The sequence below is a fragment of the Rana temporaria genome, chromosome 3 (assembly GCF_905171775.1).
Source record: "Rana temporaria chromosome 3, aRanTem1.1, whole genome shotgun sequence".
NCBI classification, from domain to species: domain Eukaryota; kingdom Metazoa; phylum Chordata; class Amphibia; order Anura; family Ranidae; genus Rana; species Rana temporaria.
The window spans coordinates 475895436-475911606 of record NC_053491.1 but is presented as its reverse complement, the minus strand read 5'-3'; the positions used below and the strand labels follow the sequence as shown (position 1 = coordinate 475911606).

Here is a 16171-nt window from a genome sequence, read left to right as displayed (position 1 = left end):
GAGGGAGGGAGCTTGCCTCCCCTTTCGTGACCTGTGAGGCTCCATGCTCGCATAACAATCTGGTATAAATTTTGGGGGGACCCCATACCATTTTTTTTATAATTTTGGTGTGGGGTTCCTTTAAAAATCCATACCAGACCCAGAGGGCTTTGTATGGAAAGGGGGGAAGCCCACAACGTCTTTCTTTTTTTTTTCAATAGGCGGGTGTCTGCAATTGGAACAGTAAGACATTTTAAATAGAATTTGACTAAGGGGACCCCCTCAGGCACTATATTTAAAGGAGTTTTTCATTTTTATTGTTGCACTTTAAGCCTAATTAAAACCACTGCTCCTGAAAATGTTTTATTGCATTGATACATGTCGTCCAGGACAGTACCCAGACCCCCATAACCTTTGTCTGCCCGATAAATGTGCATTTATTACTTTTTTGGAAAGATCATATTTAATGGCTGATGTTGAATTGACCACCTCTTGTGGTGCAGATCTTTTATAACTTTGAGATCATGTTGATCTGGTAAGAAGTTGAGCACCTTATATGTGTTATAATTAATAATTAGACAATAAAGTCATCACAGGGTGGACATTCTTGTCCTGCTATTTTAGTAAAAAAAAAATTTCACTAAAAGCCTGTCATTACTCACACATGTATTCGTTGACAGCCCTCTGTTGCATGTGCATCCGATGCAGAAATACCAAAGTTGAGTTTCACCTGGTGGGCATGTCACAAACCACAAAAGTGGTTTACGGGGATGTGTATGACCGCCTAAAATTCAAACTCTTCTGGCCTGCATTAGCAGATTTTCCAACCCTGGGTACATATTTAAGAAACACTGCACTACCAGAACGTGTGCCACCTCTAGGCCTGTCCCTGCAGAGCTGCAAGAATCTCTGCTCTGGTGTGGCTCCTGTCCCCTACACAGACTCACTGAGGCACTGCATGTCACCTTTTAGCTTGACTCATTGAATAGCCCCTTGAACACTTAGGAGGTACTCGTGGTTCATAGGACAATTAAGCCGAGGAGGGGAAATAAATCGTCCCTGACCATGCTTGGTGGACCATGTGTCAGCAGTAAGGTGGACCTTGAGGCTGACTGCCTTTCCCAACCATGCCACAACATTGCTTTCCACGTGATGGTACAGAGCTGGAATGGCCTTACGTGCAAAGAAATAGCGACTGGGAACCTGCCATTGTGGTACAGCACATTCTGCAAAATCGCAGAAAGGGGGCAGAATTCACCAGACAGAAAGGCAGGAGTTGTAAATCCAGAAGCTTTGACAAGCTTGAACTTAGATGTTGGGCATGTGGGTGGCAGTGACTATATTTTTTTATTCAGCTGTCAGCGGGAAAAAAAAGAAAAAAAATATATGTTTTATACATATTCATATATATATATATATATATATACACACACACATTATATTATAGTATCATCATCTAGTTTGCTGTGTGGGACATACTTCAACAATATTAACCATTCACTGACATCAAGATAAATTTCATGATTTTAATCTGAATTAATAATTTTGCAATTGTATCTCCTAATGCTATTTTACATTCATGCAGCTTATGCTGCAATTGATTGTCCTATTTTATAAGATATGTCTATTTTACTGAAATAAACTCTCATTATATTTATAATCATTATATTTTTCTTTCTTAAATCCTTGCAGACCTGCACTCTAGAGAGCTCTATTAATATCTTCAGATGTTATCTATTTAAGCAGAGACTATATATGACCGAACAGATTGTGGTGATACCAGCTAATGGTAATTTGATAGCAAAGATGTAATATTTTTCCACTGAGGACTTTAAGCATAACACTTTTCTATGTATTCTTCATAAGTGGCAGATATGAGATTTTGAATTAGACTGAAATAGTTTATTGTAAGTTGGATTTTTATTTTGAGAATTTTTAAGTGTTTTAAAATGACAATCAAAGTCAAGCGGTCTTCTGGAATGTTTTAAATATTCTGCTTATAAATGGAATTGTGATAACATATCATTGCTAAATAAAACACAGCTATGTATTTTTTTTCTGAAACTGAATGCATTTAAATCAATACCATTATTTATCAATGTGTTTATTTCTTTTTAGTGATTAGATGTCAATGGAACCTAAATGCATTGCCTGTATGTTCCTGCTAGTTTAATTATAACTCTATATACAATTTTCCTGCCAGAATAATTTGTATATTGTTTGTATGGCTGAGTAAAGCCAGCCATATATGGATCACAATTCAGCCGGTTTAGCAGGGACTGGCCAAATTTTAATCCATCGATGGGCAGGCTGGTTGTATGGAAGTCAATCTCTTGAGCGACTTCTGTAAAACCAGCTTGTTGGAAGATTTCTACTTGATCAGTGCCGCTCTCTAGCCAGCGGTGCTGTTGAGTGTATTCTGATGGCGAGAAAGCCTCCCAGCTGTCAGAATACAATAACTTTATAAGAGGGTTTCCATAAATCCACCTTGAATGTGTGAATAGGGGAATCAAATTAATTTTATTTTGTTTAACCCACTAGTTGATTGCAAGAAAATTAATCATGTATGGCCTGCCTAATGCCGTGTACACACAGTTGGAATATCCGACAAGAAAAGTCTGATGTGCGCTTTTGGTCGAAAATTGTGTAGGCTCTACCTGACTTTTTCCGACAACAAAAATTTGAGAGCTGTTCTCAATTTTTCCGACAAGAAAAATTCTGATGCACAAAAAAACATACATGCTCTAAATCAATTTGACGCATGAACTTCATTTTTCTCGGCTCGTTGTAGTGTTGTACGTCACCGTGTTCTTGACGGTCGGAATTTTGTGTGGCCGTGTGTATGCAACACAAGTTTGAGCCAACATTCCATCGGAAAAAAATCCACAGATTTCTTGTCAGATTTTCTGATCGTGTGTACGTAGCATATGACTTTTTTTGGTATTCTGTCTTAATTAATTTCCTATGGAAAAAAGCCCTGCGACCTATGCTGTGCACCCACCCTGTAGCACTGACAGGTGCAGACTCTACCGATCCGTGGAAAAAAAAAGGCTTGGAGCGGTACTTTTTTCCATTGTTTGCTATTTCCTGGACTTTGCCCAGCTTGGTACCTGCTCAGCCCACCACCTTCTGAACCATCATTCTCCAGTTTTGAGTGCCTCAGCACCATGGATCTCCCTGTGTACACGGCGCCAATTGCATCCATGTTTCAATAAATCGCCAATCAGAGTGCAGCAGTCAAGGATCATTTCTTTTTTTCCACAGGTCAGCGCAGAGTCTGCACCTGTCAGTGCTACAGGGTGGGAGCACTGTATAGGTTGCAGGGCTTGGAGCTGTACTTTTTTCCATTGTTTGCCATTTCCTGGACTTTGCCCAGCTTGGTACCTGCTCCACCCACCACCTTCTGCACCGTCATTCTCCAGTTTTGAGTGCCTCCGCACCATGGATCTCTCTGTGCACATGACGCCCATTGCATCCATGTTTCAATAAATTGCCTATCAGAGTGCGGCAGTCCAGGATCATTTCTTTGTTCCATTAATTAATTTCCTGTTTGTGTTTTTTTATTATCAGCTGTCAAATGTAACAAAATGTTTAAAGTTTGCAATTTACACTTAATAGCTTATTTGTTTTTAAAGAAGAATTCCAGGTATGGCATTGTTTACTTAGTTTATATACCACTTGGACCAATAATGTAACTATGCATATAACATACCTGTGGGATCCCTCTAAAAGCTAGAAATCACTGTAGTACTTCAGTGAGCTCCACTAGCTTCCAGGTCCCAAGCCAAACAGCTGCCCTCCTGCATTATGGAGGTTGGCCACTGGAAACACCAACACCCTTCTTCCTCTGGCAGCAGATGCAATCCAGACACTTTAATCTCTATTAACCTGTTTCCAGAAACCAGCCTCTTTGTTCATACTTTATTTGGAATGTCCACTCTGTCTGTAACATGCTCACCTCTTTCCATTAACTATTTATCTCCAACTCATTTAACCTACTGGTCATTACTGAAAACTTTGCATCAGGGATCTAACTCTGCCTCTTCAGTTTCCCTCTCCCATGACAGCCTCTATTGGACTCCTTTACCCAGACCCAGTGGATCAAAAAGGGGCAGAGTTGGAATTTTTCTGTCCCCACAAAGAACTTTTAAAGTTTTGCCTTCACCTCATATCCCTTCAACCAGCGAACTTTTTTTCAACCCATAGGAACTTTTGCTACTCCCCTTCTCTGATCTATTCTGCTACTGATGACCTCTATATCAAAATCTTAACCCTTTCTTAACCTAACCTGGTCACTTCTGTTTACAGCAGCTTTCTCTCATCTTCACTGGATATACTTCTTGCCTTCACTACATGCGGAATTAGGTCCCGACCACTACAATCCGGCAAGCAGGTGAAACCAGAAATATAAAACAAGATAGCCACATTAATTAGCAAGTATGGCTTAAAACAAGGTCTCTGAAAGATTTTACCCTGTATAAAACTGCCCAACAAAAATATAACACCTGCCTACACCCTTTAAAACAGACATAGTTACATAGTTAGTCAGGTTGAAAAAAGACACAAGTCCATCCAGTTCACCCATAAAAAAAATAATAATAATAATATCATATAATCCCATATACCCAATTCTATACCCACAGCTGATCCAGAGGAAGGCGAAAAACCCCAGCAGTGCATGATCCAATTTGCTACAGCAGGGGAAAAAAATTCCTCCCTGATCCTCCGAGAGGCTATCTGATATTCTCCGGATCAACTTTACCTAAAAATGTTAGTACTCAGTTATATTATGTACATCTAGGAAAGAATCCAGGCCTTTCTTAAAGCAATCTACTGAGCTGGCCAGAACCACCTCTGGAGGGAGTCTATTCCACATTTCCACAGCTCTTACTGTGAAGAAACCTTTCCGTATTTGGAGATGAAATCTCGTTTCCTCTAGATGCAAAGAGTGCCCCCTTGTCCTTTGAGTTGATCCTAAAGTGAATAACTCGACACCAAGTTCACTATATGGACCCCTTATAAATTTGTACATGTTGATCATATCCCTCTTAATCTCCTCTTCTCAAGAGTGAATAAATTCAGTTCCTCTAATCTTTCCTCATAGCTGAGCTCCTCCATGCCTCTTATCAGTTTTGTTGCCCTTCTCTGCACTTTCTCCAGTTCCCCAATATCCTTTTTGAGAACTGGGGCCCAAAACTGAACTGCATATTCCAGATGAGGTCTTACTAATGATTTGTACAGGGGCAAAATTATGGCCCAGATTCACAGAGAGCAAGGCGCACATTACGCCACCGTAGAGCAAACACTGTATGCCACACCAACGTAGTGCAGAGAGGCAAGCATTGCATTCAGCAAGCCAGTGCTCCCAACGCTGCACCAGCGTGGCGTAGGTTTCGAAGGCGCACACCGGCGTAGGTGGACGTGACCCCATGCAAATGATGGGCCGAGCGCCAGACAGGTATGTATCACGAACGGCGCATGCGCCGTGACATAGATGCATACACAGCACCCCCCTGCGCCTGCTCACAACCACGCCGGCACAATTGCCTAAGCTACGTCGGATCACTGGGTACGCCGTGAACATAACGTACGCCCAGCCAGACACGCGTCCAACGCACAATACGCCAGCTTGTGTTCCCTAGTGCAGACCTGTGCATGTCTGTTGCTGGGTTGCACCTCATTTATGGCGAATAACTTTACACCAGACGTACAACTTATGTGCATCTCGCGTAGCATGCGCCGAGCACACACACATTCGTAATTCGGCGTATTTCCCTCATTTGCATGTTTGAATGGCTAATCAATGGGAGCAGCACCCTGCGCCCAGCCCATATGTGCACCCACCCTACGCTGGCGTGTACAAGCTACGTTGGCGGGGTGTAGCCTGTTTTTAGGCGCATGTTGGTTTGTGGGTCTGCCACACACATACGCCGGTGCATATTGGCACTTACGTCGGCGTAACGTGTTATACGTCGGCGTAAGTGCTTTGTGGATCTGGGCCTATATCTCTCTATCTGGAGTCCATAACTCTCTCAATACAATAAAGAACTTTGCTTGCTTTGGAAACCACAGCTTGGTGTTGCATGGCATTATTGAGCTTATGATCTACCAAAACCACCAGATCCTTCTCCACTATGGATCCCCCCAGTTGTACTCCCCCTAGTATGTATGATGCATGCATATTCTTAACCCCCAAGTGCATAACTTTACATTTATCAACATTAAACCTCATTTGCCACATAGTCACCCAATTAGACCTCATTTATCACTCTCTCATCCAGTTCTCAATAATGCTCTTTTACCCCTACTACATTTATTCTCTACTTCCCCCACTGCTGCCACTAACTAACTCATTCATTGCACAGAACATTGCCTATCATTTAAAAAACAAGATAAACACAATCCATGGTTGAGATTGCCATTGTCTTGTTATCTCCACCAGTTACCATCTCTACCTACCACCAAACTATGCTCTTTTTACCCAGTCACTTTTCTCTGACACCATCCTAACCACCAGCCATCTGGACCCCATTTATCCACAAGTACTCCAACCTCTTACTTTATTCCATGCTTTCCCACTCACATATTCAATGTCTCTCACTCTCTCTCTGCTGGCACCTTCCTCTGCCCTCTAAAACATGCACTGGTCATTCCGTTACCTAAAAAGCCCTCATTGGACACCACCAGTCTAAACAACCTAAGACCCATCTTTTTTTTCTCCAATTTACTGCCAACTGCCTAGTCTGCAAGTGTCTAAGCTGCTACCTCACTGATAACAATCTTCCGAACAACAATCCACAGAAACTGTCCTTCTAAAACTCACTAATGGCATACTAACTTCTAAAACCAATCTTCAATATTCACTTATCTTACTTGTATACCTTTCTACTGCCTTCAACATAGCTGATTACCCACTCCTTCTTAAAAAGAAATCCACTCCCTTGGCCTCCAAGACTCTTTTTTATGGTTCTCCTCCTCTATGCATTTGTTTCCCCTACAGCTCTACATCCTCCTCTCTTCTTCCGTATTCCATTGGGCTCCCCCAAGGCTTTGTCCTTGGACCCCTTCTGTTCTCTATATACTTATTTTCCCCATGTCTAACATGTCGTTCAATACCACATCTATGCCCATGATGCCCAAATGTATCTCTTTTCGACTCATTTTACCCCTTAAGTCTCCTTGCTCATAAATAATATATTAATTAACATATCAGTATGGAAGTCAAACCAGTTTCTAAAATGTATTCTTTCAAAACTACCCCCAACCCCCATGTCTCCTCCCCAGAGTTTCTAATGAGATCATTAGCACCACAATTCTTTTTTTCCCTCCTATCATGGGTCTAGGTGTAATCCTGCACTCCAACCTCTCCTTTCAATCCCTCATTCATTGCCCAAATCTTTCTGCCTACACCTACGTAACATTTCCAAAATACATACCTACCTGAAGTATGATTAGCAGCAAAACTTTTTTAGGTTTGAAGTTAAGAAGGATTAGATACCGGTTAGGTTTGTATTTCTTTCTATTTCCTTGTTGGAGAGATTCAACCTATTTATTTATAATGGTGATCATAATCAGTGAAAGTTAAAGAAAATCTTACATTTTAAGTGGTCACTATAACAGGGATAGAGAGGAATTGAGACAGTAGCTCTGACCTTGGTTATTCCAGGTATTTCCCTCACTTTTGAGGGATTTCATTGTACTTCCTGTTGTGACTTTGGAAAAAGAAGAGAAGAGAAATCTCGCCAATGGGACACAAGTGACAAAAAAAAAACAATCAGGGTTCTGGTCTTCCCATAGCCTATCCAATGTAAGAAAAAAAGTTTTGCCTTCAGTTCTACATTAATCAATAACACCAAGCTACTTTTTCACTCTCTTTCTCTCACCTTGGCCACTGAAACTCTCTCCTGTTTGGCCTCCCTCTACACAGGCTACCTCCTTACAGCCTATCATGAAGGTTGCTGTCAGACTCATCCACTATATCAACCGTTTAATGTCTGCCATCTCTCTCCACCAATCCCTCCACTGGCTTCCGAACACCCAACAAATACAATTCTAAATATTAACAATAGCTTACAAAGTCATTTGCAGCTTTGCCTCCAGCTACATCATCAACCCCATCTCAAAATATCAACCACAACATCTGCTTTGCTCCTCCCAAGACCTCCTGTTTTCTAGCTCCCTTTTCACCTAGTACCATGGTCACCTCCAGGACTTCTTCCTAGCCACTCCCATCCTCTTCAGCTCCTTACCTTAATCTGTCTGACTATCTCCTATTCTGTCTACCTTCAGGTGATTCCCTGAAAATTCATAATTTTAGGGAAGCAAATAATGCCTCCCGTAACTTTCAAATTAATCTTACTTTCGCACACAACCCATCCCCGCACAATTACCACCTATTTTATAATTTTACCATCTCTTTAGATGTGCAGGGGCCCCCTTACCCTCTTGTCCTAAATAGTATTGCAGTTGTACTTTTATTTTTTTTAAGTGTTTCCCAAACTTTTTGTGGTATATAAATACAATTTTATACTAATATTTAATACCTACTCCTGATAACTGTTGTTATTGGAAAAATTATCTCAATTGAAATATTTACATATTTTTGTTGTCGTGACAACTAAGTATATTGGATTCTCCTTCATGTTTAATGCTAATGACAGTAGTCACTAGGACAAAGACAAAGAGTGAATCTCTCATGCCTCGTACACACACTCGGGATTTCTGACGGGTAAAAGTCAGTCGGAAAATCCAGACGGGGAAAAATGATTTCTCTTTTTCTCTTTTTTTTGCCCGGTGTTTTTTGGCAGTTTTTCTGTTGAAAAATTACGAGGCAGCATACACACCCCCGGGATTCCCGGCCAAAAGCTCTCATTGCAGTTTTCCCATCAGAAAACCAGGTCGTGTGTACGGGGCATTATACGGGTGTTATGTACCACGTACCTGGTAGCCAGAGCCTGGTTGCAGGAGGAGGCCTCTCTTACGGCTCCGGCTCACGAGCCGCTGGAGTGGGGACAGCAGGCTCGGGAGCGCGGCGGGGTAGGAGTGCCGGTGTAGCGTGCAGTTGATGCGGGGTGCTGATTTCTTCTGGAGTGGTGGACTGGAAACCACTGAAGCGGAGGAAGTGGGTCAGCGACCCTAACTGAAGGTGCAGGTACAACGGCAACAAACTGGTAAGGTAAGCTGGTTAGTGGACAGCAGGTGATAGCAGAGTCAGACAAGCTGGGTCACAACGGGTAATCAGGTAATCAGGTACGGAAGGCTGGAGCGTAATCGTGGTACAGGCAGGAGGGTCTGGATCAATCAGGGAAGCAAGGTCAGCGGAAGCCGAGGTCAGAGGTTGGAGAGGTACGGATGGTCAACAAGTCGGGTCAGAAGGTTCAAGCAAACAATCGGGTTTTCAGATGCAGATTAACACTCAGAAGCTGCAGATCAGACAGCAATGTGCTGGGAAAACAAGAGAGCTTTTTAATGGAGTTTTGGTGCCAAGCTGAATTAACGTGCACGCGCGCGCTCCTTCCCGTTGTGCACACGTGCGTGCCGTTGGCACATGTGCGCGCACCATTGGCGCATGCATGCGCGCAATGGACGCGCGACGGCAATCAACTACAGGTGAGCACTGCTGTCTCAACTGAATGGTGGTCCTGCGGGATTGAGAAGTAAGTCTCTGACAACGGGACACAGACAGCAAGACAAAAGCTACCAAGGGTTCAAACCTTTCACAACTCTATGCAAAACTAAGCTTTAGTTATGTTGTAAGACACGTTTTTTTATACTTTGCAAATTATTGTTATATTTTATTATATTTTAAATGTTTTTTTCTATTATGACACAGATCATGCTTAAAAGTAATATTACAACAATATCCTTGTTGGGATTCCACAATATGGGCAAATTTAACCTATTGGTTTTCACGTTAATCCTTATGATATATTGTGCAGCAATATGCGGAAACCTTCTAATCATCACATTGGTGTCCTACAGCAAATCCCTTCATTCTCCCATGTACTTTTTTCTCTCCCAACTGTCTCTATCTGACATCATATTGATTACCGATATTGCTCCTAACATGCTTAATATTGTACTACATGGGAAGACATCCATATCCTTCCCTGGATGCATCACACAGCTTTATTTTTTTGTTTTGTCTGAGACATTTGAATGTTTTCTTCTGACAGTGATGTCCTACGACCGCTATCTAGCCATTTGTTATCCTCTGCATTATGTCTCCATTATGAGTCAAGTTCTTTGCATTACGCTTGTTTTTGCAGCCTTGCTGTTAAGTAGTTCTTTAACATCATTTATAATTCATGGTGTGTGTTCATTAGAATTCTGTGGGCCAAATACTATTGACCAATTCTTCTGTGATTTTTATCCTTTGATGAAACTTTCTTGTTCAGACACATCCATTGTCCGGATGGAATCCACATTGCTTTGTACTGCTGTCGTAGTCTTGCCATTCCTCTTGATAGTCCTTTCATATATATACATTGCTTTAACTATATCAAATATATCATCTATTTCAGGGAGACTGAAATCCTTTTCTACTTGCAGCTCCCATCTGACAGTTGTGTCTATATTTTATGGGACTCTAATCTCCATGTATGTCCTTCCAAATGAAGGACAGTCACAGATGATCAGTAAAATACTGTCTTTATTGTACACAGTGTTTACTCCTTTTATAAACCCTTTTATATACAGTTTGAGGAATAAAGACATCAAAAATGCTTTGGGGTATATAACTCATACTAAAAAAAGTCTGTGAGGCTTTTGCAAAAAAATAAAAAATAAAATTCCAGCTATATTAAGAATAAGGCAGTAAATCCTAACCTTTCCTGGTGCCTGGGTCACTGCATTGTTTATGGATACAGTTTGAGCACATCATGGGATCCACTAAAATCTGAGCTCTCCAATGCCAGGACTTTGGGCCCCAATGATTACCAACATAGTGGGCAGTGGAAGGGGTTTAAAGAAACAAATGGGGCTTTATTTTCTAGTGCCACCCCTTTGTTAGGACCTCCCTGGTTATAGGTTTTTGGGGCAGGGACATTTGGTCCTCCAGTTATTCTTAATGTTATACAATATTGGTATACCACTGAAGGAGTCGGTTTAACTGAAAATTGCACGCGATACCCTGTACCCAAACAAAATTGATGTATTTTTTTTCTCCACAAATAGAGCTTTCTTTTGGTGGTATTTGATCAACTCTGCTGTTTTTATTTTTTGCGCAATAAACAAAAACATTTCTTCAATGGTTTAGGCTGATATATATTCTTTTACATTTATTTTGCATATATTAATTGGTTTGTGCAAAAGTTATAGGCCCAGTATCTCAAAGGCGTTATGCAGGGGCACCTTGATATGCGCGGCGTAACTGTACAGATGCGCCGTCGTATCGGTGCGCCGTACCCACAGAACCAGGTCCGCCAGAAATTAGTCTTGTTCCGATCGGCACAACGTTTGTATGCCGGCGTAGCGTAGGCGCACATTTACGCCGAGAACGCCCAGCGCTCCCATTGATTTCATAATAAAATATGCAAATGAGGGATATACGGAGATTCCCGAACGTACGACCGCCCGACGCAGGCTACGAGCGGTGCGCGTAAGCTGTTCGTCCGGTGTAAACTTGCCCCTCATAAAAGCAGGGGCAACTTTGGACCAGACGTGTGCAGGTCAGCTGGAGAGCAGCTTTAGCAGCACCCTTACGGACGAGCTGAGCAACCACACTTGCAGGACAAGACTTCTGTATGCCAACATGCCAGGGGCAGGCATGGTCATAGCACAACTAGTGTGCACCCAGGCGCTTAGAAGGAGAAGGAGAAGGAGATGGGCACGGCAGCGTTTTTACCGAACGCCATTAGACGTCTTGGCCATCGGGGAAGCAGAGGTGTATCGCCTCTTCAGATTCAACACTCAAGCCATCCAGGAAATAACCACAATCCTGCAGGATGACCTCACCAGCCCAACACACCGCTCACATGCAGTGCAGCCACTGATCAAGGTCCTGGCAACACTCCATTTACTGGCCACTGGATCTTTTCAGCGCACAAGTGGAGGTGTGGCTGGGATGTCACAAACCAGCATGAGCAGATGTGTGCACCAGGTTGTCCCCGCAATCCTGAGACACATGTCCAACCAAATCATCAGACCCACCCAGGAGGTCCAGCGGAATAAGGCAAGGGCAGATTTTGTCAGAATTGCAGGATTCCCACGCACCATCGGGGCCATTGATTGCACCCATGTGGCACTACAGCCCCCCCATGACACAGAGCACCTATTCCGCAATAGGAAGCTCTGGCATTCTATCAATGTCCAGGTGATCGTGGATGCCCATGGCCTCATATGGCACGTCCGTGCCAAACACCCCGGATCCTGTCATGACAGCTTCATCTACCGCCAAAGCGACATCCCAATGGAGTTTGACCAGAACGTGTATGGGGACAGCTGGCTGGTTGGTGAGTGACATAGGTGTCAGGTATGACTGTCCCCCCCATGACGCAGACATTACGAGGGGGGACACATGCATGACTAACATCCTCCTGTCTTTTCCCTTCCAGGTGACTCGGCATATGCACTTGGACCTCATCTAATGACCCCATTCCGGAACCCCCAAACCCCAGGAGAGGAAAACTACAATGCTGCACACATAAGTACCCGTGCAGTGGTGGAACGAACCTTTGGCCAACTGAAGTCCCGTTTCCGATGCCTGGATAAGTCTGGGGGGACCCTGTTGTATTCCCCAGACTTTGTGTGCCAGATCATCGGGGCATGTTGCATTCTGCACAACTTCGCAGTGAGAAAGGGCCTGCAGATTGAGCTACGTGATGACCTGACCCCCCAACCCGACAATCCCCCCCTGCCTGAGGGTACCCCGTCTGCTGAGGGATCAGCAATCAGGAGATGCCTCGTTGAACGTCTCTTTGAACGTTAAACACACACATTAAAAATGGCACAATGTGAATGCATGCGTGCACACCACTGTGGTCCCTAGCACACACCCCCCACATGCACATCGAATTGGATTAGACCCAATCAAACCACATGGTTTTAGGGAGCAGTAACGCCGCGCCAAGGCTCCAATTATGTTACTGTACATTCATACACCTTTCACACGGCAGAGGGTGACACCCCTTTGCTGGCAGGAGTGTCAACCCCCCCCCCATTCTCACACCAGTCACACTATTCTGCACGCCTCACCGTGTGCATTTGTCAACAATAAATTAAAATACTCTTTACCAGAGCAATACTTAGAAAAATAAAGAAAATAACTCTTTACCCGAGCAATAATCATAAAGAAAAAATAACTAATTGGCCTGCCTTCGGCCACGGCCCCGGCCCTGGCTCCTCAACTGCCTGGTTGAGGGGGGGGGGGGTTGCATCAGGCAGAGGAGCATCCACCGGGGCAGGAGGCCTGCCCTCTAATGCCACCGCTATCCTCCTCAGGAGGTTATTGGTCTCGGTTTGAACACCAACAATGGCAGCTGTGTGCCCCTGGACGGACTCATTTAGGGTCTGCACCTCTTTCACCAGGCTTGCTGTGGTGGTTTCGGTGATAATTGCAGTGGTGCTGCCTGCAATGTCCTGAATCACATCGGTGACATGTCCCCTCTCCCCAAGGCTGTCAGCCACTCGAGTGAAATCCTGGCCCATCGCACCCATAAGGCGGGTCTGGTTTTCCTGCGCAGTGGTCAGGGTCACAGGCAGGAACTCGGGTACCCCCCTGGTTCTCCACGTTGACCTCCTTGGTCCACGAGAGGCTTCAGGCCTGGCATAGGGGGAGGGATTAGATGTAGGGGGTGGGTTGGGGATGGAGACAGAGGGAGTGGCTGGGTTGGAGATGGAGTCCGAGGATATGGAGGATCGTGGGCTTGAGGTCCGGGATGGACCAGCCAAGCTTCCCAAATCCTCCATGAAAAGGGACAGTGACACCTCCTCCCCCAAATGCTCCGCATCCTGCAGAACCTCCTCAATGGAGGCGTGGCCACCACTCTCCTCCACCAATGTCGCTTGCCTTCCCTGGGGGTCAGGGGCATCTTCATCAGATGAAGATGGTGTGGGACGGGCAGGGACATCAGCATCAGGGGATGGTGTGGGACGGGCAGGGACATCAGCATCAGGGGATGGTGTGGGATGGGCAGGGGCACGAGACGGGCCAGCTTCATCCTGGACACCTGTGGATGACACAAAACATTCACATGTTGGTGGACCCACACACATATTCCCTTCCCCCCCACACATGCTACACACCAGATAGTTGAAATAAACACTTACCTGTCCTCAAGGGCGGATGAACAGAATCATAGCCCGGCATTCCCTCAACTTGCACCCTGGTAAGGCACCGGGCAACTACCTCCTCATCTGGTGTCAGACGGATCCTTGAGGCAGGTCCCCCACCAGTGCCCCTGGCATGCCTCGCCATGAGGGCCATCTTGTCCTTGACCCTCCTCCTAAGATCATTTATTTTTTTGCCTATATGATGGGGCCTCCTCGCCTCATTGCCCACAGCATTCACTTGATCCGTTATCCTCTGCAGGATCTCATCCCTTCGCCCCTTGCTTGTAGTTTTACTCCTGGACCCATGGAGGCGGTCATAGTGCCTCTCCATACCTGCGAGAATTATGGCCCTCTCATCAGGAGAGAAATTCTTTTTCCTGCTCCTTGTACGCTCAGCAGACATGGCAAAGCACTGCAAAAGTAAGCTCACCACCAACAGTAAACTAACAGGTGTACTTTTGCACACGATGGGCGCATGTCTGGGCGTATTTATGCACTTGGTCGGAGCAACTCGCCAATCGCGTTGTGCGCATGCGCATAGGGGCGGGGGACACCCGGTCACGTGATGGCGCATGCGCCGTCCGTTCAGACCATCATTTGCATAAGGTCACGGTTCATTTAAATGTATCACGCCCACTTCCTTCCTACTTTCACTTACGCCCACATACGCCCACGATTTTGCACTACGCCGGCGCAAATTTGAACGCCGGTGCTTCGGGAATACGGAGCTTACCTCTCTAAGTTAGGACGGCGTAGCGCATCTTGGATGCGCTACGCCCGCATAAGGATGCGCCGATATACGAGAATCTGGGCCATAGTGCCTACAAAAAAGGAAATAGATGTATGGCATTTGTATTTTATTTTTACTAGTGATGGCAGCAATCTGCAATTTCTTTTTTGTGGGACTGTGACAGATCAGACACTTTTGACACATTTTTGGGACCATTGACATTTATACAGCGAACAGATAACAGAACAGACAATAATGCACTGATTATTGTGTAGAAGACACTAGTAGGGAAGGGGTTAACACTAAGGGTGATTAAGGGGTTAAATGTGTTCCCTCCTGTGTGTTTCTAACTGTATAGGGATGGGACTGACTAGAGGAGGAACCAGATCGCTGTTCCTACTTAGTGACTCGCTGAGAGGCGGAGCTGGGTGTCGGTCCAGGCATGTTGGCGGATCCCGACCATATGGTTGTGATCTTTCCCCAGCCTGGACTGGCTCCGTGACATCAGCCACAGTGGATTTCGCCTGCTGTCTGCTGAAAATGGGTCACAGGAGCGCAGAATGAACTGTACTCATGTGATCCACAGGAGAAAAACAGCAAAATGAGCTCTGACCGTACTTCTACTTTAAAGTCTACTAAATAAACTGGCTCATTATAAGCAATACATTTTTTATTTATATTGTCTTCTTCAACAGTGCTGTGCCCTACCATGGTGTGAAGTGGGTTTTGTGCCAACCAAGGTTTCTTATCCAGGCAGATTGAGGGGCTCCAGGGTGCTTGTGTCATACAGAGCAAACCCTTTTTATTTCTTTGGGGATAGATAAAACATGGTTTTGGTCCTGATGTCTGGAAGTCTCCAATCCTAGGTTCAGATTTGTGGACAGCCAGTACACTGATTGTGCCCTTGTGTACAGGGTTTGTCTTAAAATTGTAACTTGTGTTCAAAACTTCACCCTGCTGGACAGAGAAGGATGCAGCCAAACAGTCAGGAGGGCTTCACCAAGAAAACAGATGGGAGCCAGTGGAGTAGGGAGCTGCTTGGTGCATACACAGATTTTGTGTGAGAAGACCGCCTGGAGGAGACAGACAGGACCCTGACTATTGAGGCCAAAGCAGCAGCACTGTAATGCCGCGTACACACGATCATTTTTCGGGTTGTAAAAAACGACATTTTTCAGGCTCATTAAAACA

At 44.6% G+C, this 16171-nt stretch overlaps 1 protein-coding gene across 1 annotated transcript; it reads left to right on the top strand.

Moving 5' to 3' along the window:
* The first annotated feature begins 9769 nt into the window (after positions 1 to 9769).
* Positions 9770 to 10741, top strand: LOC120930713 (olfactory receptor 11L1-like). The gene has a single exon (XM_040341889.1). The coding sequence runs from the start codon at positions 9788 to 9790 to the stop codon at positions 10739 to 10741; it is 954 nt and encodes a 317-aa protein (XP_040197823.1). The 5' UTR covers positions 9770 to 9787.
* Positions 10742 to 16171: the final 5430 nt, after the last annotated feature.